Source organism: Mus caroli, unplaced genomic scaffold (genome assembly GCF_978045245.1).
Source record: "Mus caroli unplaced genomic scaffold, Mus_caroli_1 scaffold_11, whole genome shotgun sequence".
In the NCBI taxonomy this organism is placed as follows: domain Eukaryota; kingdom Metazoa; phylum Chordata; class Mammalia; order Rodentia; family Muridae; genus Mus; species Mus caroli.
The window spans coordinates 53,823,681-53,848,220 of NW_028227266.1; the positions used below are offsets into that span (position 1 = coordinate 53,823,681).

General features: G+C 38.0%; 1 protein-coding gene across 3 annotated transcripts in view; it reads right to left on the reverse strand.

Moving 5' to 3' along the window:
* The window catches only part of Scaper (S-phase cyclin A associated protein in the ER), a 365,479-nt gene that overhangs the window by 188,863 nt on the left and 152,076 nt on the right, over window positions 1–24,540 (reverse strand). For all 3 annotated transcript variants that reach the window (XM_021171564.3, XM_029481364.2, XM_085844651.1), the window contains exons 22-23: window positions 17,501–17,637; window positions 13,287–13,352 (exon numbers count right to left, since the gene is read on the reverse strand). In XM_021171564.3, the coding sequence (XP_021027223.2) occupies window positions 13,287–13,352; window positions 17,501–17,637 (203 nt within the window). The remainder of the gene's footprint in view (window positions 1–13,286; window positions 13,353–17,500; window positions 17,638–24,540) is intronic.

A 24,540-nucleotide genomic window follows, 5' to 3' on the forward strand; every position in this document is an offset into this window, starting at 1 on the left:
AGAGAAACTTGAAGCAATCCCACTAAAATCAGGAACTAGACAAGGCTGCCCACTTTCTCCCTACCTATTCAATATAGTATTTGTAGTCCTAGCCAGAGCAATTAGACAACAAAAGGAGATCAAGGGGACACAAATTAGAAAGGAAGAAGTCAAAATATCACTATTTGCAGATGATATGATAGTATATATAAGTGACCCTAAATATTCCACCAGAGAACTCCTAAACCTGATAAACAGCTTCAGTGCAGTAGCTGGATATAAAATTAACTCAAACAAATCAATGGCCTTTCTCTACACAAAGTATAAATAGGCTGAGAAAGAAATTAGGGAAACAACACCCTTCATAATAGTCACAAAGAATATAAAATACCTAAGTGTGTCTCTTAACTATGGAAGTGAAAGATCTGTATGATAACTTCAAGTCTCTGAACAAAGAAATCAAAGAAGATCTCAGAAGATGGAAAGATCTCCAATGCTCATGGATTGGCAGGATTATAGTAAAAATGGCTATCTTGCCAAAAGCAATCTATAGATTCAATGCAATCCCCATCAAAACTCTAACTCAATTCTTCACAGAGCTATAAAGGGAAATTTGCAAATTCATTTGGAATAACAAAAATCTAGGATAGCAAAAACTATTCTCAACAATAAAAGAACCTCTGATAGAATCACCATGCTGGACCTCAAGTTGTACTACAGAGCAATTGTGATAAAAGCTGCATGGTACTGGTACAGCCACAGACACATAGATCAATGAAATAGAATTGAAGATCCAGAAAAAGCCCTCATATCTATGGTCACTTGATCTTTTACAAAGGAGCTAAAACCATCCAGTGGGAAGAAGACAGCAATTTCAACAAATGTTGCTTGCTTAACTGGTGTTAGCATGTAGAAGACTGTGAATTGGTCCATTCTTATCTCCTTGTACAAAGCTCAAGTCTAAGTGGATCAAGGAACTGCACATAAAACCAGAGACACAAACTTTTAGAGGAGAAAGTGGGGAAAAGCCTTGAAGATATGGGCACAGGGGAAAAATTCCTGAACAGAACAGCAATGGCTTGTGCTGTAAGATCCAGAATTGACAAATGGAACTTCATGAAATTGCAAAGGTTCTGTAAGGCAAAGGACACTGTCAATAAGAGAAAACAGCAACCAATAGATTGGGAAAAGGTCTTTACCAATCCTAAACCCAATAGGGGACTAATATCCAATACATTAAGAGTTAAGAAGTTGGACTCCAGAATAACAAATAACCCTACTAAAAAATGGGCTACAGAGCTAAACAAAGAATTTTCCACTGAGGAATACCAAATGGCTAAGAAGCAGTTAAAAAAATGTTCAACATCTTTAGTCATCAGGGAAATGCAAATCAAAACAACCCTGAGATTCTTTGTTACTGCTTGTTTGCTTGAGCAGCAGATGAGTCTTGAGACAATCTTCCAGACATGTTCCAAGTCTATTTATCCTCTCTTGTCTGTCTTCAAACTTTTCAAATATGGTAGATTCCATAACATATAATTTTAATCAAATTCTTAAAGATTTCTTAGACATCCTCCTTTGTTTCATTCGTTACTTACATTAGGCATGCCCCAGCAATGCTAATAATGTCAATTTAGTTCCCATAATAGAATAGCCAATCTTCTCAATGCCTTGAATCAAATTTTTTTTTTTTTAGTTGACTCAATAAAAACACTTGCCAGTGTTTTCTACTCATGACTCTGACAAACTCAACCATACTGTGGATTTATGATCTCAGTGAATTTCTCCTCTGCTAGTTTCCTATCCTCCACATTTTTGCTTCACACCATTCCATTCTATTTAGAATGTAAGCCTCTTTTCTTTCTTTCACTTTTATAAGTTTATATTTCTTACATAGAAAAGAGGTTACTACAAGAAAAATAATCTTGCCATTATATCCAGTCATCCATCTCTCTTATTACATTTCAGGAAGGTCCCCTCTTCACCAGTAGAGCTAAACCCTCTATACAAACTGCAATGCATGAAGTCCTTCTGGACCTCAATTCTTTTTCTTGCTGCATTAGTCTTTGAAAATGCTCATTTGTATTATTTATTTTGTTATTGAAAATCAGCCTTAGTCCATGGTGATCTGATAGGATGCATGGGACAATTTCAATATTTTTGTATATGTTGAGGCTTGTTTTGTGACCAATTATGAGGTCAATTTTGGAGAAGGTACCATGAGGTGCTGAGAAGAAGGTATATCCTTTTGTTTTAGGATAAAATGTTCTGTAGATATCTGTTAGATCCATTTGTTTCATAACTTCTGTTAGTTTCACTGAGACTGCCATATCCGGGGATCCATCCCATAATCAGCTTCCAAACGCTGACACTATTGCATACACTAGCAAGAGTTTGCTGAAAGGACCCAGGTAGAGCTGTCTCTTGTGAGACTATGCCAGGACCTAGCAAACACAGAAGTGGATGCTCACAGTCAGCTATTGGATGGATCACAGGGCTCCCAATGGAGGAGCTAGAGAAAGTACCCAAGGAGCTAAAGGGGTCTGCAACCCTATAGGTGGAACAACAATATGAACTAACCAGTACCCCCAGAGCTCGTGTCTCTAGCTGCATATGAATCAGAAAATGGCCTAGTTGGCCATCAGTGGAAAGAGAGGCCCATTGGTCGTGCAAACTTTATATGCCTCAGTACAGAGGAATGCCAGGGCCAAGAAGTGGGAGTGGGTGGGTGGGGGAGTTGGTTGGGGAGCATGTGGGAGACTTTTGGGATAGCATTGGAAATGTAAATGAAATAAATACCCAATAAAAAAAAGAAAATGTTAATTTTTTCCTGAAATTCTTTCTCCACTCTCAAATTACTCAGGAAATTCCCACTTATCTCTATTTTTAGCACTGAAGTCACTTTCTATACTTTGGATATTTCTTTAATGTACTCACCATGAGCAAATTAAATACTTAACTATGTGTTTAATGTGTGTTTTTCCTAAGTAGAGCTTTCTACAATGACACATATGTTCTTTATTTGAATAATCTACATTGTAATTGATAGCTCCATGTGTTTACTGGAGTATATTAAGCAATGAATACTAAACTGTATTGAATTTTGATAATTTAGTGGTAATTTTTGATTAGAAGCTATTGAAATATGCAGTGTAGAAGCAGATGTAATTTATATTATATTGCTCATCTATTATATGCTGTTTGAGTTACTAGAGAAGTTGTTTCTAAAAGTACAGTAGTTCCTGCTCTCCTCCTCCAACAACTTCAGAACCAAACATATTTATGATAAGTTTTCCTAAACCCTGGTTTGGGTTAGAATGGCCCTTTTGTCTGTATCAAGAGAGAGAAAGATAATGAGAAGCTCAGGTTATTAAAAACACTCGGTCCTTGAGAATACCTAACAGTAAGAAATTTCCAACAGAGGTGACTATTATTTATCCCCTAATATAAAAATAGCTACAGTGGGAACATTAAATTAGATGTTCAGCCACAGGAAGCTCATCCATGAACAGAACTTTAACCAGGAACTCTAGACCACTACTCAACTTCTTCAGTTTTCTGCTGGATGTTGTGAGCACCAGACTTGATTGATCTGTTGCTATTTGTCCCTTTATTTGAAAGCCTCAACTATAGGGATATCCTGCACTGCCCTGGGACTCCCTTAATAGAACCTCCCTCTTTATTCTTTTCCCAGTTAATATCTGCTATATGCTTGTAACTCACCAAATTAATGATGAACACAAACTCTAAAACCCAAAGTGCCTATGCTTCAAATCTGGAGTCAGCACTACAGATTTATTAATCCTAGAGATATTATTTAACTTTTCTACACTATGATTTCTTCATCTTAAAAGCTGGACATCTCTCTGTATCTCTGTATGTTTGCCTCTGTCTGTTTGTCAGTGTGTCTCTTCCCCTTCTCCTTCCCCAGGTCCTTTTAAGATAAGAGATTGTACCTACTACCATTCACTTTCTAGATAATGAATAAATCATTGTCTATATCAACTGTCATTACTATACATCAAGAGGTCTAGGCCTAACAAAAGAGAGAGGGATACAAAATACAAAATGATACTAACATAATTTTCCGTCTAGTCTAGTATGAAATAGTCTCCCATCTAATACTAGTTATGGCCCCCACCTTGTAGAAGTTCACTGTCAGCAAGTGATAGATAAGTAACTACTTTGGCATTTGGTTGAATAAAGTCTGCACTGGATATCCAGCCAGAATAACAGAAGCTAGTAGTGTTCTTACCAAGAGCGCTTACATACCATTGGAAACCAGAAATACTTAGGGAAGAACAAGGACCATTTTTTCCTCCAAATTTTTATTAGGTATTTACTTCATTTACATTTCAAATGCTATCCTGAAAGTCCCCCATACCCTCCCCCCTGCCCTGCTCCCCTACCCACCCACTCCCACTTCTTGGCCCTGGCGTTCCCCTGTACTTGGGCATATAAAATTTGCAAGACCAAGGGGCCTCTCTTCCCAATGATGGTCGACTAGGCCATCTTCTGATACACATGCAGCTAGAGACACGAGCTCTGGGGGTACTGATTAATTCATATTGTTGTTCCACCTATAGGGTTGCAGACCCCTTCAGCTCCTTGGGTACTTTCTTTAGCTCCTTCATTGGGGGCCCTCTGTTCCATTCAATAGCTGACTGTGAGCATCCACTTCTGTGTTTGCCAGGCACTGGCTTAGCCTCACAAGAGAAAGCTGTATCAGGGTCCTCTCAGCAAAATCTTGCTAGCCTATGCAATAGTATCTGCATTTGGTGGCTGATTATTGGATGGACCCCCGAGTGGGGCAGTCTCTAGATGGTCCATCCTTTTGTCTCAGCTCCAAACTTTGTCTCTGTAACTCCTTCCATGGGCGTTTTGTTCCCAATTCTAAGAAGGGGCGAATTGTCCACACTTTGCCCTTCCTTCTTAAGGTTCATGTGTTTTGCAAGCTGTATCTTGGGTATTCTAAGTTTCTGGGCTAATATCCACTTATCAGTGAGTGCATAACATGTGTGTTCTTTTGTGATTGGGTTACCTCACTCAGGATGATAGCCTCCAAGTCCATCCATTTGCCTAGGAATTCCATAAATTCATTGTTTTTAATAGCTGAGTAGTATTCCATTGTGTAAATGTACCACATTTTCTGTATCCATTCCTCTGTTGAGGGACATCTGGGTTCTTTCCAGCTTCGGGCTATTATAAATAAGGCTGCTATGAACATACTGGAACATGTGTTCTTATTACCAGTTGGAACATCTTCTGGGTATATGCCCAGGAGAAGTATTGCTGGATCTTCCAGTAAAACTATGTCCAATTTTCTGAGGAACCGCCAGACTGATTTCCAGAGTGGTTGTACCAGCTTGAAATCCCACCAGCAATGGAGGAGTGTTCCTCTTTCTCCACATCCTTGCCAGCATCTGCTGTCACCTGAATATTTGACCTCAGCCATTCTGACTGGTGTGAGGTGGAATCTCAGACTTGATTTGATTTGCATTTCCCTGATGATTAAGGATGTTGAACATTTTTTCAGGTTCTTCTCAGCCATTTGGTATTCCTCAGGTGAGAATTCTTTATGTTTATACCTCATTTTTTAATGGGTTATTTGCTTTTCTGGAGTCTAACTTCTTGAGTTCTTTCTATGTAGTAGATATTAGTCCCCTAATGGATTTAGGATTGGTAAAGATCTTTTCCCAATCTGTTGGTGGCCTTTTTGTCTTCTTGACATTGTCCTTTGCCTTACAGAAGCATTGCAATTTTATGAGGTCCCATTTGTCGTTTCTTGATCCTACAGTATAAGCCATTGCTGTTCTGTTCAAGAATTTTTCCCTTGTGCCTATATCTTCAAGGCTTTTCCCCACTTTCGTCTCTAAAAGTTTCAGTGTCTCTAGTTTTATGTGCAGTTCCTTGATCCACTTAGACATAAGCTTTGTACAAAGAGATAAGAATGGAGCAATTCATTCTTCTATATGCTAACCAGAAGTTGAGACAGCACCATTTGTTGAAAATGCTATCTTTTTTTCCACTGGATGGTTTTAGCTCCCTTGTCAAAGATCAAGTGACTATAGGTGTGTGGATTCATTTCTGGGTCTTCAATTCTATTCCATTGGTCTACCTGTCTGTCACTATGCCAGTACCATGCAGTTTTTATCACAATTGCTCTGTAGTACATCTTTAGGTCAGGCAGGTGATTCCCACCAGAGATTCTTTTATCATTGAGAAGAGTTTTTGCTATCCTAGGTGTACTGGCTAATTTTGTGTAAATTGACAAAGCTGGAGTTATCACAGAGAAGGGAGCTTCAGTTGAGGAAATGCCTCCATGAGATACAACTGTAAGGCATTTTCTCAATTAGTGATCAAGGGGGAAGGCCCCTTGTGGGTGGTGCCATTTCTGGACTGGTAGTCTTGGGTTCTATAAGAGAGCAGGCTGAGCAAGCCAGGGGAGGCAAGCCAGTAAAGAACATCCCTCCATGGCGTCTGCATCAGCTCCTGCTTTCTGACCTGCTTGAGTTCCAGTCCTGACTTCCTTTGGTGATGAACAGCAGTATGGAAGTGTAAGCCGAATAAACCCTTTCCTCCCCAACTTGCTTCTTGGTCATGATGTTTGTGCAGGAATAGAAACCCTGACTAAAACACTAGGTTTTTTGTTATTCCAGATGAATTTGCAAATTGCCCTTTCTAACTCAGTGAAGAATTCAGTTGGAATTTTGATGGGGATTGCATTGAATCTGTAGATTGCTTTTGGCAAGATAGTCATTTTTACTATATTGATCCTGCCAATCCATGAGCATGGGAGATATTTCCATTTTCTGAGATCTTCTTTGATTTCTTTCTTCAGTGACTTGAAGTTCTTATCATACAGATCTTTCACTTCCTTAGTTAGAGTCACACAAAGGTATTTTATATTATTTGTAGCTTTTGTACAAAGAATTCTCAACTGAGGAATATTGAATGGCTGAGAAGCACCTGAAAAAATGTTCAACATCCTTAATCATCAGGGAAATGCAAATCAAAACAACCCTGAGATTCCACCTCACACCAGTCAGAATGACTAAGATCAAATATTCAGGTGACAGCAGATGCTGGTGAGGATGTGGAGAAAGAGGAACACTCCTCCATTGCTGGTGGGATTTCAAGCTGGTACAACCACTCTGGAAATCAGTCTGGCGGTTCCTCAGAAAATTGGACATAGTTTTACTGGAAGATCCAGCAATACTTCTCCTGGGCATATACCCAGAAGATGTTCCAACTGGTAATAAGAACACATGTTCCAGTATGTTCATAGCAGCCTTATTTATAATAGCCCGAAGCTGGAAAGAACCCAGATGTCCCGCAACAGAGGAATAGATATAGAAAATGGGGTACATTTATGTAATTGAGTACTACTCAGCTATTAAAAACAATGAATTTATCAAATCCTTAGGCAAATGGATGGACTTGGAGGCTATCATCCTGAGTGAGGTAACCCAATCACAAAAGAACACACATGATATACACTCACTGATAAGTGGATATTAGCCCAGAAACTTAGAATACCCAAGTTACAATTTGCAAAACACATGAAACTCAAGAAGGAAGAAGTAACCAAATGTGGATACTTCGTTCCTTCCTAGAATGGGGAACAAAATACCCATAGAAGTAGTTACAGAGACAAGGTTCTTAGCTGAGATGGAAGGAATGACCATCCAGAGACTGCCCCATCTCGGGATCCATCCCATAAACAACCACCAAACACAGACGCTATTGCATATGTCAAGAAGATTTTGCTGACAGGACCCTGATATAGCTGTCTCCTGTGAGGATATGCCAGTGCCTGGCAAACACAGAAGTGGATGCTCACAGTCATCTATTGGATGGAACACAGGGTCCCCAATGAAGGAGCTAGAGAAAGTACCCAAGGAGCTGAAGTGGTCAGCAGCCCTATAGGAGAAACAACAATATGAACTAACCAGTATCCCCAGAGCCCATGTCTCTAGCTGCATATGCAGCAGAGGATGGCCTAGTTGGCCATCAGTGGGAGGAGAGGCCCTTGGTCTTGAGAAGATTCTAGGCCCCAGTGTAGGGGAATGCCAAGGCCAGGATGCAGGAGTGGTTGGGTTGGGGAGCAGGGGTAGGGGGATAGTATAGGGGATTTCAGAGAAGAAACTAGGAAAGGAGATAGCATTTGAAATGTAAATGAAGAAAATATCTTAAAAAAAAGAAAATAATAAAAAAAAAAGTGGAATCCTCAGAAATTTCTAATTGAACTACATTAAAGAATACTAAAGAATCTTATTTTGATAGCTGCCACTTGTAAACAGGTATAAAACCTGCATAAAACTTATTCTATTATCAAAAAATGAAAAAAGGATATTGAGAATAAAACAACACATATATGAAAATCCATAAAATGGACTAAAAATTAAACCTTTTGTCGATTTTTATTTTATTTTTTTACTTATGCCCTTTACAATATGCTTACTGTCCCACTCCCAGTCCCCTCTCTCACAATCCTTCCCCCATCCTCCCACTTTTTTTTTTTTTTTAATGAAACAGAACAGTACAACATACTCTTGAAAAATAAAACACTGGTGTTTACTTCAATATTTAGTATTTCTGAAAATTTTTGCACCCAAGATCGTTTTTATTTTTCATTTTCAATTTAATTATTTGTTAATTATTTTATTTAGTTACATCCCAAATGTTGCCTCCTCTCCTAGTTCCCAAGTTTTTTGCTTCTAATATTTTTGGTTTGAGTGTTGAAATATCAGAATAACATTTGCTTCATAAAATGAATTAGGTAGTCAGAACTTGTCAAATGGATTACAGACCATTAGGATCATTTCCTCTTTAAATGTCTGGTACAAATGACTAGTGAGCAGATCTTGGCCATTAAGTATATTCTGTTATGGAAAGTTCTTGACAAAATTCTTTAACAGACAGAGGCCCAGTCCGCTCTGGATTTTCATGTGTAAATTTGGCAGATTGTGCCTTTCAAGGAATATGGATTTTACAGTGTTATCTTGTTTTCTTTTTGACATTAGTTAAACTGTATCTTACACTGCATTTTTTCTTAGGCTGGCTACAGGTCCATCAATTTTATTTTTATTTATTATCACATATTACTTGTACAATGGAGTTTTACTCTGACATTTCCATGTGTGAACATGGTAAACTTTGATCATATTCACTCCCTGTGTTGTTACCTTTTCTGTCACCTTACCTGTTTAGCATTCTCTCTTCAATTTCTAAGATATACTGTACCCTTTACTTTTCCCTCTCCCCAACCCCCACAGACACACACAAACTAGATCTCACAAAAGAAGCACTCCTACTTTTGTGGTAGTGGCTTATTTTTTTTTTTTTCTAAGCCAACACATTTTAATTTTTTTTCCTTTTTTAAAAATTTTTAATATTTTTTTATTACGTATTTTCCTCAATTACATTTCCAATGCTATCCCAAAAGTCCCCCATACTCCCCCCCCTTCCCTACCCACCCATTCCCATTCTTTTGGCCCTGGAATTCCCCTGTATTGGGGCATATAAAGTTTGCAAGTCCAATGGGCCTCTCTTTCCAGTGATGGCCGACTAGGCCATCTTTCGATACATATGCAGCTAGAGACAAGAGCTCCGGGGTACTGGTTAGTTCATCATGTTGTTCCCCCTATAGGGTTGCAGATCCCTTTAACTCCTTGGGTACTTTCTCTAGCTTCTCCATTGGGAGCCCTGTGATCCATCCAATAGCTGACTGTGAGCATCCACTTCTGTGTTTGCTAGGCCCCGGCATAGTCTCACAAAAGACAGCTATATCAGGGTCCTTTCAGCAAAATCTGCTAGTGTATGCAATGGTGTCAGCGTTTGGAAGCTGATTATGGGATGGATCCCTGGATATGGCAGTCTCTAGATGGTCCATCCTTTCCTCACAGCTCCAAACTTTGTCTCTGTAACTCCTTCCATGGGTGTTTTACTTGAAACTAAGAGCTGTAGTTTCATTACTTTACCCACAGCACCATTATTTAGTCCACAGTTGAGTAAAACTCCACTTTGCTTATATCCCATTTTAAATGATGTCAGTTGATGAGAGGCTAAGCTGATCCCAAGCATGGCTGTGTCAAACTGTGCCCTGATGACTATGAGTACAGAGCAATCTCCACAGTAAATGTGGCTGTGATTGTCTGACCCACATCCCCAGAACTGGTATGAGGGAATCATGTCCGAGGTCTATCTTTAGTTCTTTGAGAAGCTTTCATAATGATTTCCATGTTAGCTGGGTTAAACTACTTCCTACAGGCAGTGAATAAGTGTTTCTTTTTCCTACATATGCTTTTACTTTCTTAGTGGGAGCCATTTCAACAGGAAAAGAAGAGTCAGCATAGTTTTGATTTGCTTATATGTAATGGGTAAAAATACAGTAAAGTATGTATGTATTTATCGGTCAGTTAGTCTCTTCTATGTGAAAAGCATTTGTTCCGTTCCATGTCTGTTTTGTTGATTGGATTATTTGGTCTTCTAGAAATAAATCCTATCCCATAAATGCTGATAAAGAATTTCTTTTTTATTATTGACTATCTTCATTGTTTCCTTTGCTATGGAAAGTTTTTCTTTTTTTAATTTTAAGCAATCTCATTTGTCAATTCTTGATCTTTTTACCTAAAATAGTAAAATTCTATTTAGACAGGCATTATCTATACCTAATAACTAGAGATGTTCTCCAATGTTTTATTCTGGTTGTCTGTCATTGTATTAAAGTAGGTTTTGTTTTTTGGTTCCCCTCTGCACACTTTTAATTGATTTTTGTATTGTGTGAAGGATAGCAATCTTTATCCAGTCTTTTACATTTCGATAACCAGTTTTCCTAGCACCATGAGCTAAACAGCCTGTCTTGCCTATGTCTTATTTAGGTTCCTTAATGAAGAATAAATAGCTGTTTAGGCTTACTTTTGGATCAACTACACTATTCATCAGTGTACATGTTTTTATTCTAGTACCATGCTAATTTTCTTAATGTAACTCTAACAGTTTGAAGTCAGGTGTTGGCATACACTCAACAGTGCCTATAGTTCAGGATTTATTTAGCTATTCAAGATCTTCATTGTTTCCATATGAAATTTAAGATGTATGTTCTACTTCAGTTGTATTTTAATTAAGGTTGCGTTAAACCTGTTTACTGATTTAGTACATAGATATTTTAATTACAGTCTGTCAAACCATGAACATGAGAGGTCTCTGTATTCAATTTCTTTTTTCAGTGCCTTATAGTCTTCTCTGTTTAAGTCTTTAATAACTGGCTTTTAAAAGGGTTACTGTGTGGGTAAGGTGTGGGTATACAGAAAAGCTTTCAATCTGTGTGCTGATTTTGCATTCTGTTACTTTCCTGAAAGTGTTTAGCAAATCTATGAGTCTTCTGGTAGAGTTTTTAATGATAAGATTGTATCATTTGCAATTAGGGAAATGTGACTTATATTTATTTTTAACCATCTCACTTCTTTTGCATGCCTTATTTCTATGGCTATGGTTTCTTCTTTCTTTTCTCCTCCCCCCTTTTCCCCGTTTCAAAAGAGAAGTGACAGTGGATGCTGACTTTAGAGAGAATGTGTTTTGTTTTTCCCATCCAGGACAAGCTGGCTACAGGTCTGCCCTACAGAATCTTATTTTTACTTTCATGTCTTTATCAAATGCAATATTGTCTTTACAGAGTGAGTCTGGAATTGTTCCTTCTCTATTTTATGGAATAGTCTGAGAAGTAATGGTGCTAGTTCATCTTTAAAGATACTGTAGGACTCAGCAGCCAACCTATACAGTCCTCAGTTTTTCTGTTTGGAAAATTACATTATTTCAATTTCAGTAATTTTGTGATACAGACATCAGAACATCTATGTTTTTAAACAGCATATCTACTTAGTGAGGTGAGTGTTGTTTTCATGGTACCACTCACACTTCTCTTTGCCCTGCCAATGGCATGCCACTTCTGTCACTATGTGTCCTGAAGATCGCTCTTTCCTCATTCTGCTCACTAAACTTTTGGGTTCAATTTGTTTTCAAATAAGATTGTTAGTTCTTAGCTAAATTATAATGTGCATTTTTGACACTCTCGGTTTGATGCCTTTGTCTCAGTCTCTACCTTCTGCAGCTGGGTCAGCTGCAAGCACTGGAACAGCCTTTCTGTCCCTCAGTTTCTATTGCTGATATTTTCTGTTTTGAAATTATGCTCGTATTTCTGAAATCTAAGCACCTTCCCACCATCACCCACATTCCAAACAGCTCTACAGCTCTTGTCACCCTACTCTACAGAGACAGTAACATCAGTGACTGGCACTCTAACAGTCTATTATCTTCCTCCACCTTACTCACTAATACATTTCTGGCTTCCAGGGTGTACTGTTTACTCTATCAGTCTCCAAGTATCAGAACATCAAAAGGCATCAGTGGGTGCAGCATAGGTACTTGGATCTACTGAACACATGAGAGGAATTTTTATCCAGCAACATGACTGTTCTCATCACATCCAAAATCCTTCTAGGTCAGTGTTGTCTGGCTGGAACGCAGACATGCCACACACCTTTAATCCCAAAAATCACATCTACTTGAGGGGCAGACAAAGTGATGAATCAGAAAAATTTGACAAACTAAGTCAGAGATTAAATATTTACAACACACATCAGGAGAATAAAAGTTACTTTTACAATGGCGCCAGGAGACATATCACAATTTCATGTTTCCAAAGTATTAGCTTACAGTTTTTCTCCCTCCCTCCACTCGGCATCTATTTTAATTTTCATTGAAAATTAGATTTCTTCCAATTTCAAGAGTTTATTTTCTTCTGTTTAAGCTCACTCTTTCTTTATAGTGTCTGAAGGAAGGAGTACAGATAATTCACTTCAGACCTTTTCTTGCATGTACATGGAATGCTGTTAATTTCCTTCTAGGTATTTTCACTGCACCCATAGATTCTGATTAGACTGTTTATGTTTCTGTTCATTTCAAAAAGATTTAAAATTTTTCCTCAGACTTCATAGCTAACCTGTGTGTTATTTAATCTCCTTACTTTATCAGCAAGCATCTGTGATCTTTCAATACTGTTCCACCATAATCAGAGAGCTGACACCGCATTATTCCTGCTCTTTCTAAATTGTGCTTTTTCTTAAATTCTAATAAGATTGTCCTCAAGCTTCTGTTTGAGGCCATTCCTAAATTCTTAATTAACAATACTAAGAAGCCAAAAGGGAATTCCAATTTGCTAAGTAACGGTACGATAATCCAGACAAAGTTCTTTTAAAGGCAGAAGCCAAGGAGAAACAAACTAAAATATGGTATAAAATACTCACTTTGCTTTATAAGGTGACTCAGAGCCAGAATTTTTGGTTTCCACTAAATTCTCATATTCTTTTGCCCTAAAGAAAAAAAGATTTCATCTTTATTAGTTATTTTACAGCCATTTATATAATGATACAAAAGGTTATTCTAGTTTTTCCATTCCCAGTAATGTATCATACTGTTAATGTGACAAACTTTCCCTTAAATTATATAAATGCTATCCTGAGAGATGGAAAATGTACACTTGCTCATAAGATATAGATCTCACTCAGTAAGAATACTACTGAGTTTATAGGCTTGGTTGATTAAAGAATTATAGAAATGTAAAAATAAATTTGTAGTAAATTTAAAAGGCCATATGATTCCGACAAAGTAGTTGATATGGAGAAATTTCTATGTACCACAAGAAATACATAGTCTAAAGTAAAGTATAGGCAAATAATTTTCATTTAATTTCAAAGATAAAAGACTATGGAAATAAGCTGACCTGGCCCTTAACGTTTTGTTTGACTGTTTACACTGATTACACACCAAAGGTTCATATAAATCCATGCTGGTTCTTTGTCACTATCTGTTTTCAGATAGTCTAGAGCAGGAGGTGATAGCCATCATGCAGAAAGGTGTCACTAAAGCAACGTATTAATGTTGAGTTAATGTACTCATTTCTCCTTTTTTCTTTTCTGAAAATAAAAGTGAAACCTATTGATTTAAATGCTGTATGTGGGCTAGAGCTATGGATTGATTGGTAAAGTGTGAGGCACAAAAGGTTAAAAACCTGCGTTTCACCCCTAATATCCCAGGAGAAGCCAGGTCTGATAAATCTGTAACCCCAGTGTTCCTTCAGCAAGTCGCAAGGTGCAGACAGGACAAGTCCAGGACTCTAGTGGACCAGCTAGCTAGATGCACAGTGGTGAACAAAAGACCCTGTCTCAAACAAGGTAGAAGGTAAAGAGCAACACAGGAGACTTATTTCTGATCTCCAAAGACACATACTCACAAGTACAGACTCTGCCGTCCTCTCTCTAGGATTAAACCAAAGGTATTCTCTATCTGTCGTGACATTTTTACCATGAAGTCTATTACATTACCAATATTACTATCTTTGTGGAATGGATTGTATAAAATATACAGAAGGCCTTTTACATTAAATCTATTTAAAAGTTTATATCTGAAATGACTCCCTGGAAGATATGATGCAGTTTTTAAAATCCTTTCTGAAAACATGTGTCTTCTACTGGAAAGCTTAATGTGCTTAGATTTCGTGTAATTCCAGTTTGGAAAGGCTGCCCTGCACTGCTTCTTCATCATTGTTTTCTATATATCATATCACCAAATGTTAAAACAATAGTGTCTGCTCCTTTACCTCTCATGAGTATGGCTGTAAGCTATGGCAATGTATTATGTGTTTACACATATGTGGGAATTATGGATAGAAACATCTGAAACTGTCATATAAAATAATTCTTCCCTTTATATTGTTCTCAGCAATGTTGTCACAGCTAATGAGCAATGGACCAAGTCATGCAGACATTCTTTCTAAATTACTTTCTAAAAATATTATTTCTAAATATTTTTTGTTTGCATTTGGCAGAATCTAAGGATACTGTTGATATGGTGAACCATCTGTGCAAATGACACGTATTATGCTCACTGATATAGCTTTATACTATTGTTTTATAGAACTGTCTTTAAAACCACAGGAAAAACAAAAAGTTAAAACCAAGATATACAAGCTGGGCTGTGGTGGTGCATACCCTTAATCTCAGACATTATGGAACAGAGGAAGGTGGATCTCTGTGAATTCAAGGCCAGCCTGGTCTACAGAGCTAGTTCTCTTGCTACCTATGAAATTTCAACTCAAATGTTTATTAAGGGAAAAATGAACAAAGGTTTTGATATTACCTATATGATCCATATATTCAACAATAAAAGGGAAACTGATTGACCCAAAATATTAATATATCTTGAAAAAGTACTTAGCAAGTATCAGCAGCAAGAGAGTATGATTCTGAATATAAGAATTTATAGAACAAAAACAACCAAAAAACCCAACAGTCCATAATTACAGAAAGCATGTAAGTGATTGCCAAGGGCAAATTTAGAAGGTAAATGATTGGAAGGACATACAAAATTGTTGGGTATGGTAGGGCACACTTATTAATTATCCCAGCACTCGGAAAAGGAGAGGCAGAAAAACTGCTATTCAGAGCCAGCAAGAGTCATAAAGTGAAATACTGCATTATCTGTGTCACTGTTGTCATCATCATCACCATCATCAATATCATAATCATCATCATTATCAATATCATAATTATCATGCTGCTGCTGCTGTGGACAACTCAGTGTTGTATTGACTTGCCATGCACAAGACCCATCCTGTTGTGTTATATATACATTGGGAAATGGATGGGGAAGGAAATCATAAGGAAGAGAAAAGTAGAAGGAGAAAAGGGGAGAGGAGGGCAGAAGAATAGGGGCAAAAGAAAAAGGAGATGAAGTAGAGAAGAGGGAAGAAAAACGGCCATAAAGGAAATGGAAGCAAAGAGAAAGAGAGGACAAAGAAACTGCAGGGCAACATAGGTGGTCTACAAATAAAAAAATGATTTACTTTTTATTGTATATATGAACATCGGCCTAAATATATGTATGTGCACTGTGTGTATGCCTGGTACTAAAGGATGCCACAAGAGGGCATGAGACATCCGTAGAACTGGAGCTACAGAAGGCTGGGTCTCCTGCAAATGGAGTTAAGTGCTCTTAACTCTAAGTCAGCTCTCTAGCCCCAGTGTCTATCTCCCCTCCCCATGCTGAGATTTGGTCTGGCTTGAGCGCCTGCAGACATTTTAAAGCAAGCAACATTATTTAAAATAAGGATGAATATGTAGTTTATGTCAAGTAGGAGATCAACGGTGACTTAAAGGGATCTGACCTGGGCAATGGTAACAGAATGCTTTTTTCCTCATAGTGAAGTCAGATGTTAGCAGGAGATGAAAGAGCAGTTTGTTTTAGGCACATTATACTTCACTTAAAGGTGTAAAATTTGTAATCAGCAAGTATAGGACATATAAAATCAGGATTAAGCAGGGAGTATGCATAGAGAAGAGAACAAACTAAGAAACATTCAAGAGTGAGAAGCCAGAAGTTCTCAACAGAAACTTCAAACCAAACCAGTAATAGCCTGAACTAAATTAGGAAAATGTGCCTAGAAACATACACTGATTGCTAATACTAAATTCAAGAAAGCCTTTTCTGGTCATTACATTAAGGACCCATTTAAAAAAAACCAAAAATAAAGCATCCCTAGTATTTATTATACACAAGAAATATATGGCACTTCTTTCTTTCATGAAGTCAAATCAGGAAACATCATTATTTGTTTTCTAACTATTCATTTTCAAAGAAACAAAACACTCTGTGGTTATGTCTGAGCTTTAAGATGAAACGGATTCCTTGACAGGCCACAATCTGGACATGGAAACCACAGACAACGATATCAGTCAGCATTATTCTTGTTACACATTTTATAAATAATTCTATGGACTAATAAGCATCTTCTTCTGTTGAGACTCTCATGATCAAAGGTAAGGTTTGTAATGCTTTCTCTCAATGCTAAAGGTATCAACTAAGAAAGAACTGTATTTCTGTCCTCAAACAAGATCCATCAGTCATCAAGTGACATTTAAAGCTTGTGAGGTAATGTACTACACAGTTGTCTGCTCTCAGATGTCACTTTGGAGGCTGATGATAAACTACAGGTCTGATAACTCACTTTCCATTTTAAGATATTTCTTGAACTTTTCCTGTTGTGACAGGCAATGAAATTAATTAAACCCTGTCATGGGCTTTGACACCACAGCCAGCTAACTTCTATTTGTTGATTGCTATTGATTTTCTTTGATACTTCATTTAAAAATCAATAGTTGGAAAGAAAAATAAGCTTAGTTTACAAATATTTAAATGTAGCATTGTATGCTGAAAGAGGCACAAGTTTGGCATGGCCTCGGTATCTAATTATAGGAAGAGTCCTTGAGCAGGTGAAAGGGAGGGTTTTGGATCAATACTCAGTTTTCTTTCTCAATCAAAGAAAGTGGCTATAAATTAGGTTCATTGGTGTTTTTTCTAAAGCGTTTGAAGCAAACAAGTTTAAATGTTTTTTTTTCTTCCATTAAATTAAATGTCCAATCCTTAAGAGCTTTTGTTTTATATTTAAGGACATTTCTGTTACCTGATGTTCATCCGTGCTTTTATCTTTTTAGCTTTTTTCTTATTCTTTTGCCGTTCTTCTCCATCTTTTACAGGCTCTGGTGGAGCTGCACTTTCAATCACAATGTCAACAACATACTTCTTCAAAGACAGATGTTCCTGCAAAATAATCAATGAAATGATGGCAGTGATGATATTTTAAAACAATACAGGACTACCACAGAATAGTAGACAGAATAGATTATATCTATGTGTGTGTGTGTGTGTGTGTGTGTGTGTATAAATAAACTAAAAGTAATCCCTAGGCAATAATGGCTTTCACAATTGCTTTAAAATACACTGAAGAATCTGTTTTAACTGAGATTTTCAATGACTCATCAAACCTTTGGTGAGCACAAAATGCACTATACGCTAAGGATACGCTAAGGATACACTAAGGATATATGGGCATAGTAATGCAAAGGGAAAGGAAAATATATACAAAAAATTATAGTACCATACAAGGGTTCAGTTAGTCATTTAATGTGCAATAGGAACCTAAGGGGAAGATGACACAGGTGTTCATCAGGGTAAAGAGGAAAGACTGTAATTAGGCAGTGCAGTGTTTGGTGATCTGAGCAGATGCTGGATTTGTATGTGTGCATCTAGACTAGAGTAGGGGAAAGGGGAGAGAAAGGTAAATCATCTCAGAAGAGACATGCCAGAGGTGAAAGTGTATAGCACTGAAGACAGTTTTTGTTTGGTTGAAATGTAGAATTTGACTTGTTTGCCTTCCCATCATCCTAGATAGAAGTCCTCTCACTGCAACATGCTATTTCATGTACTTATTTCCTTTACCTCTATTTTCATTCATTTTATATGGCAAAATCCCATTACATCTAGCTCTTCACATCTATTTCTGTGTCTATAGCTGCAGAAGAGTAGTGTATCTATAGGAGAATCTATGTCAACTACTTTCATTTTTTAGGATGCTATACCTCAAGCACAAATGCCAGGCAGCCAAGCACACATACATTAGCTTATTCACACCCTTGTCTTCCTAGAAATTCGTTTTAGAACCCCTCTTCAAATCTCAAACACTTGTTATTGTTTCCCATTTCTCAGTTAAAGCCTATGTTTCTTTAACTTAGGAATTATATAGAAGATCATAATATAGAAGTCCCACACACTCCCATGACCAATTTACCTATCAGTCTGTGTGCCTACACACTTTGCCTTTTCTCCACTCTACTATATTTAAACTCATGCTCCTGTCAGGGTTAAGACTTCCAAAAGTACACTAAATCTTATTCCTTCCCCTAGACTTATATCTACATTTCTCTGATTCTTCACACTTTAATTTTTCTTTAAACCATCTCAAAAGAACCCTTTTTCTTGTCCCCTAAAGCTAGTACCCTATGGAACCAGGAAGTATAGCCTCTTCACCTTTATTTCTTTAATTCTGCTCTCTCTTGAACTTATGAATACAGCAAAAATCTTACCAACCTTAACCAATCTGCAAACTGACCTTGTTAGGAAACCAACATCAAGACCAACTCTGTTGTGTCTCTTCTAGCCTTTGCCCTACAGATCATTTCCTCCTCCCCAAAATCTTTCATCATAAGGCTTCTTCTTTTGTTTCCTTTTTATTTATTTTAAACTCCAGATTTTATTCCTCTCCTGGTCTACCCCCATACCACATCCCATGCCTCCTCCCTGCCCCCTGTCTCCATGAGGATGCCCCCAATCCCCACCCCACCAGAGCTTTAAACTCCCTGGGACCTCCAGTCTTTTCTCTGACTAAACCAAGACCCAGCAGTCCTCTGCTGTATATGTGTTGGGGACCTGATAACTGCTGCTGTATGATGCCTGGTTGGTGTTCAACTATCTGAGAGATCTCAGAGTCCAGGTTGAGATTTCTGGCCCTCCTCCAGGGCCAGCTTTTCCTCTATTTCCACCACAGGGGTCAGCAGCTTCTGTCTATTGATTGGGTAAAAATATTTGCCTCTGACTCTTTCAGCTGCTTCTTGACATTACATTATCCTCCTAATCTAAAATAAGATGACCATTAAACTCTTAGGCTCTCTGCTATGCTTCTCTCAGTAAAGGGAAGATCAGCTAGGATGTGAAACCAACAAAGTGTTGCACAGCTAGCTATGTATGCATGCCTTCAGTGTCTGTTGGGTCCTACTTATACTCTCTCCAAACATCACATGTCCTCTCATGGGTTTGCTAAAGCAAGGACTAGAAAGAAGTTCAAAGAATTTTGTGAACCATTATTAAAGTAGGTTTTAAAAAATTAATAATAAAAAACCCTCTTAGGCTCCCCATGTCCGTAAATTGTACCATTTTTAACATAATTTCTCATTCATTAGCAAAACCTATCCATTCTCTTCACAACCCTAAGTCCATACCAGATTCACCCACTAACCCTCACTAGTATCTCCTAGTTACAGTCTGTAGGTGACATCTGTATAACTGAAACAACTCTTTAACTAGTACCTCAGTTTCTAACTAGATCCCTCTGACTATTCCTTTGTGTGTTGTGCTTGTACAATGTATGTGGGTGTGTATGTGTTATATGCATCTGTGTGAACAGGTGGGCCAACATGGCAATGAGAATCTGTCAAGCAAGCAAGCCCCAGTGAACCTCCTGATTCTGCACCATGTCCCCTCAACCTACAACTTGCACTAGGGTTACAAACATGTGTGGCCATACTCAGCTTTGTTTGTTTGTTTGTTTGTTTGTTTTTTTGTTTTTTCGAGACAGAGTTTCTCTGTGTAGCCCCGGCTGTCCTGGAACTCACTCTGTAGACCAGGCTGGCCTCGAACTCAGAAATCTGCCTGTCTCTGCTTCCCGAGTGCTGGGATTAAAGGCATGCGCCACCACGCCTGGCTTATACTCAGCTTTTTATGTGTCAGGATCTGAACCCAGGCCCTTCTGATTGTTCAGGAGATCTTCGTCACTGAGACATCTGCCCAGTCCTTCTAGATCTGTTCTATATTTTAAAAAGTTATGTTTTAAAAACATAAACCAAATCTTAGTAAGTCTTATGATTACTCTTATGAAAACATTCTCAAAAGTAACATACTTGTCACAAAAGCCTGCGATATGAGTTCAATCCTCTGGAAACCACATAAAAAATAGCATGAAGGGGTGGGTGTGCTTATGTTCTCCCATCCCCAGCCCCTACTTGGGAAATGGAGACAAAAAGATCCATGCCATTCCCTGGTCAGTCAGCCTAGTCTACTCAACAAGAGCCAGTTGGTGGCTTATGGTAACTGAGGAAGATGAGGTTGCTGTCTGGCTATGAATACATGAATACTTGCATTTATTCCAGCATACTTGTGAAATTCAGTTTCCACAGTACAACAGAGTAGTATACAAGTTGCCAAAGGAGGGATGATATCAACAGTTCTATCCATCTGGGACACCTATGAAGCATAAGCTGACCAGCATGGCAAATAGCCCTAAAAGTGTAGCAGTGGTACTCATATTGTAGTGATAACCAAAGCTATCCAATTGGAAACAAGACCCACTACACAGGAGGGAAATCATGCCTGGGACTAGGAACCTAGCCAACTACCTATGGATTTGAAAAGAGAGCCTATTACTTATACTTTACTAGGCCAGCATAATTCCTAACAAAATTCTAAAACAATCCTTACACCCACAGATAACTCTCACCTCTCATCAAAGAAGTGTCTCTTTAGCAAATGGAGACCATGGCAGAAAACCATAACTGGATACAATGCAGAGATCAAAAGACTGTAAGGAGCCAAGCCCAAAGTATATATTTACTACACAGCTCTTGTCATGAGGTGCCAGAAACATCAAGGAAGGGGGATGACTATAAAAGTCAGAGGACTAGGAAGTTTCTTGTGGGTTTGTGTTTCCTAGAATAACAGAGCAGCTTCACCCAATACCTCACAATATGGGTGCTTAAACAAGGACATTATGAGCACACATGCTAATGCAGCAGGGGAAAAAAATCTTACAGATTCCTACCCATAGACAAAAAAACTAAAGACTGCAGAGAGGAGGAGACTTAGCCTACACCAGGGAAGACCACCCCCAATTGGTTATACAATGTAAAGTGGTCAGCCCTGAAATTATATACATATAAACAACAAAGAGAAACTTAATAGATTATATTTATATATTTGTGACCACACAGACACAGACAGACAGACAGACAGACAGACACACACACACACACACGTAACAATAATAATCAAAGAAAAGTGAGTCATGGATATGAGAGAGGTATGAGGTGGGAACGTGGGAAGATAGCGTAGGAGGGGTAGGAAGGGAAAAATGGTGAAGTATATTCTTCCTGAGTTTGAGGAGGAGGAAAATATATAGTTTGTACCCTTTTGTAAAATAAAATGTCATGACATTAAATGCATATATAACCTTAGCTGCTTACAAATACACATACAAGTAAGTAAAATTAAGTAAACCCTTGGAGACTAGAGAGAAGAATCAGTGGGTACAGTGCTTGCTGTGCAAACATGAAGACCTGAAGTAGCAGCTTAGCACCAATATAGAAGCAAGGTCTAAGTACGGCAACATATAGCTAAGGCTCCAGCACAGGAGATGGGGCCAGGAGGGCCCAGAGCTCCTGGCCAGTTGGTCCAAGTGAAGACAGTGGACTCCAGTTTTACTGAGAGAGTGTCTCAAAACAAACAAGGTGTGGAGCAATGGAGTCGACCTCTGACCGCCACATGTACTTTCACTGTGTGTCTGCACACCACACACAATACTTGTTTCCATTACACTAAGATAAGATGTAATTTCCTTGCCTCAGAGGGTGCCATTCTCCTTCCTTACATTCATTAGAAACATTACTGTCTCAGAACAGCAAACTGTTCCTTGGCCAGTAGTATTCCTTCACCAGAAATGTGCACATTCTCAACTAAAATAAAAAACTGCAGGTAATGACCTCTACTGTTTATTATTATCTCCTTACTCTGTTAATTTTCTTCTAGAACTTGCATAACAGTACATCTTTAACTGTAGTCTTCTAACTACAATTTTCTTGGCATATGCCAGATATATATTAATGTTTTAAATAAAAACAATAGCATCCTTCTAAAGGTTATTACATAACAGACATTTAGCAAAGTGTTTCACATAAAAATTACTCATTTAGTCCTTAGAACTAAAATTAGGACACAAGAAAAAGGGATATAATTATATTTTCTCCATTTCCAATATTAGAAGAACACACTCTCAAACATGTCCAAAGACAGTCAAAATCCTGACTAAGTAATAAAGACCAAATCTAAAATCAGATGTTGACTGTGGAACCTGTACTCTTGGCCAACTATGTCAGAATGTTCAAAATTAGTTCGAACTGTGGAAGTGTATTCATATTCTTTTTATACAACCAGAAGAAAAGAAGAAAGAGTGATAAAGGAAGTCTCATAAACCAATAAATAAATGAATTTAAAAAAGAGTGGGCTCACATTTTCACACAAAAAAGGTGTGACTTGATAACTTTGCCTGTTAAACAGACCATCTTTATATTTTGGATGATCTAAGTGTTAATTATACATGTAAGCACATGAATGTAATTTTTGAAAAAAATCAATCAATTTCTGGAACTCTCTATGGACCTAGGACAGCCATAAACTCATGCTCTTCCTGGGTGTTGTGCTTAGGGCATATGCCACCATGCCTATTTCTTGATTTGTACTTTTTCTTGTTTAACTGTTCTGGTTAAATTTTTAACAGTGTTGGGCAGAAGTAGTAAAAATGGAGATTCTTAGCTTTATCCTTAAAGGGTTACTGACCTAAAAGACTCAAGTGAGCCAGGAAGCTCCAGACAGAAAAGTTGACTTGACAATAATGCTTGAGCACTGTGAGGATCCAGGAAGTTTCAGTAAGATCAATGAACCATTCTCCACTGGCACCCACTACTTTGAGGCTGCAGGGAACTGACCTGGAATGGAATATTCCATCCTCAAAGTTCCCTTTTCTATCTTATGAATCCCTGAAGCTACAGTACCTCTTGCCCAGTCTTCACTTCCTCAGAGACTGGAATCCTTCAGTTGTTCTGATTAAAGGAACAAACCTGCTTCTCCAGAGGACAGCTTTGTTTTCTTTTATTTCCATTCACCTTCAACAATCCTGCTATAAGAATCTTGACTTAAGGGGGGAACAGCTTGCAGCTGTCCACCACTTTTGTTGCTGCTGTTACTGTTCTTTGCTTATTTTGCTTATGATGATGATTTGCTAATTTGGGTTTCTCATGCATTTTAAAATTATTTTTTCATGCAATATTTTGTAATGTTTTCCTCTCTCCTAACTCCTCCTATATCTTTCATTCCACTACCTACCCAGCTTTATGTTCTCTCTCTCTTTCAAAATATCAAAAGAAAACAAACTCTACAAAAATAAAAACACTAATAAAACAAAAAATGCCAAATTAAAACTAAACTAACTAACAGTACACACACACAGAGTTCATTTGTATTGGGCAACTTGTCCTAGACATGGGACCTATGGTAGAGTGTGACTGATATACCCAGTGACAGTACATTGGAGAAAACCAATGTCCCTTTGCCAGTAGGTATCAATTGCAAATGGATCATTATGTCCATTTCCCCATCTCAATGCTATAAAACAGCCTGACTTGCACTCGTTATTGTGCCAGAAGAACATAGCAATAAATGACTCCTAATGACATATGTCTATACACACAGATCACTGCCTCTTTCAACCCAAATCAAACAAACCTTTTACAGTGGATGGGAATTAAAACAGAGACCCACAACTGGAAGATGTGTAGAGAGTGAGAGACTTTGGAGCATTCAGTCTTAAATGGCATGTCTTCATCAAATCCCTCCCCTCAGGCTCAGGGATCTATGTGGAAAAGGTGGGAGAAAGACTAAGAGGTAGAGGAAATGGGTGACTTGAAGAAACAGCGTTTTCCAGAAACAAAAGGACTGATGTACATATGACGGCAGATACCAGTACACAAAACCTGCACAAGGCTAGTCTTTTTATTTTCAATACTCCACATTTCCTTCCCTTATAATGCTCAGTCTACAATCTAGTACAGCATTTCTATTATT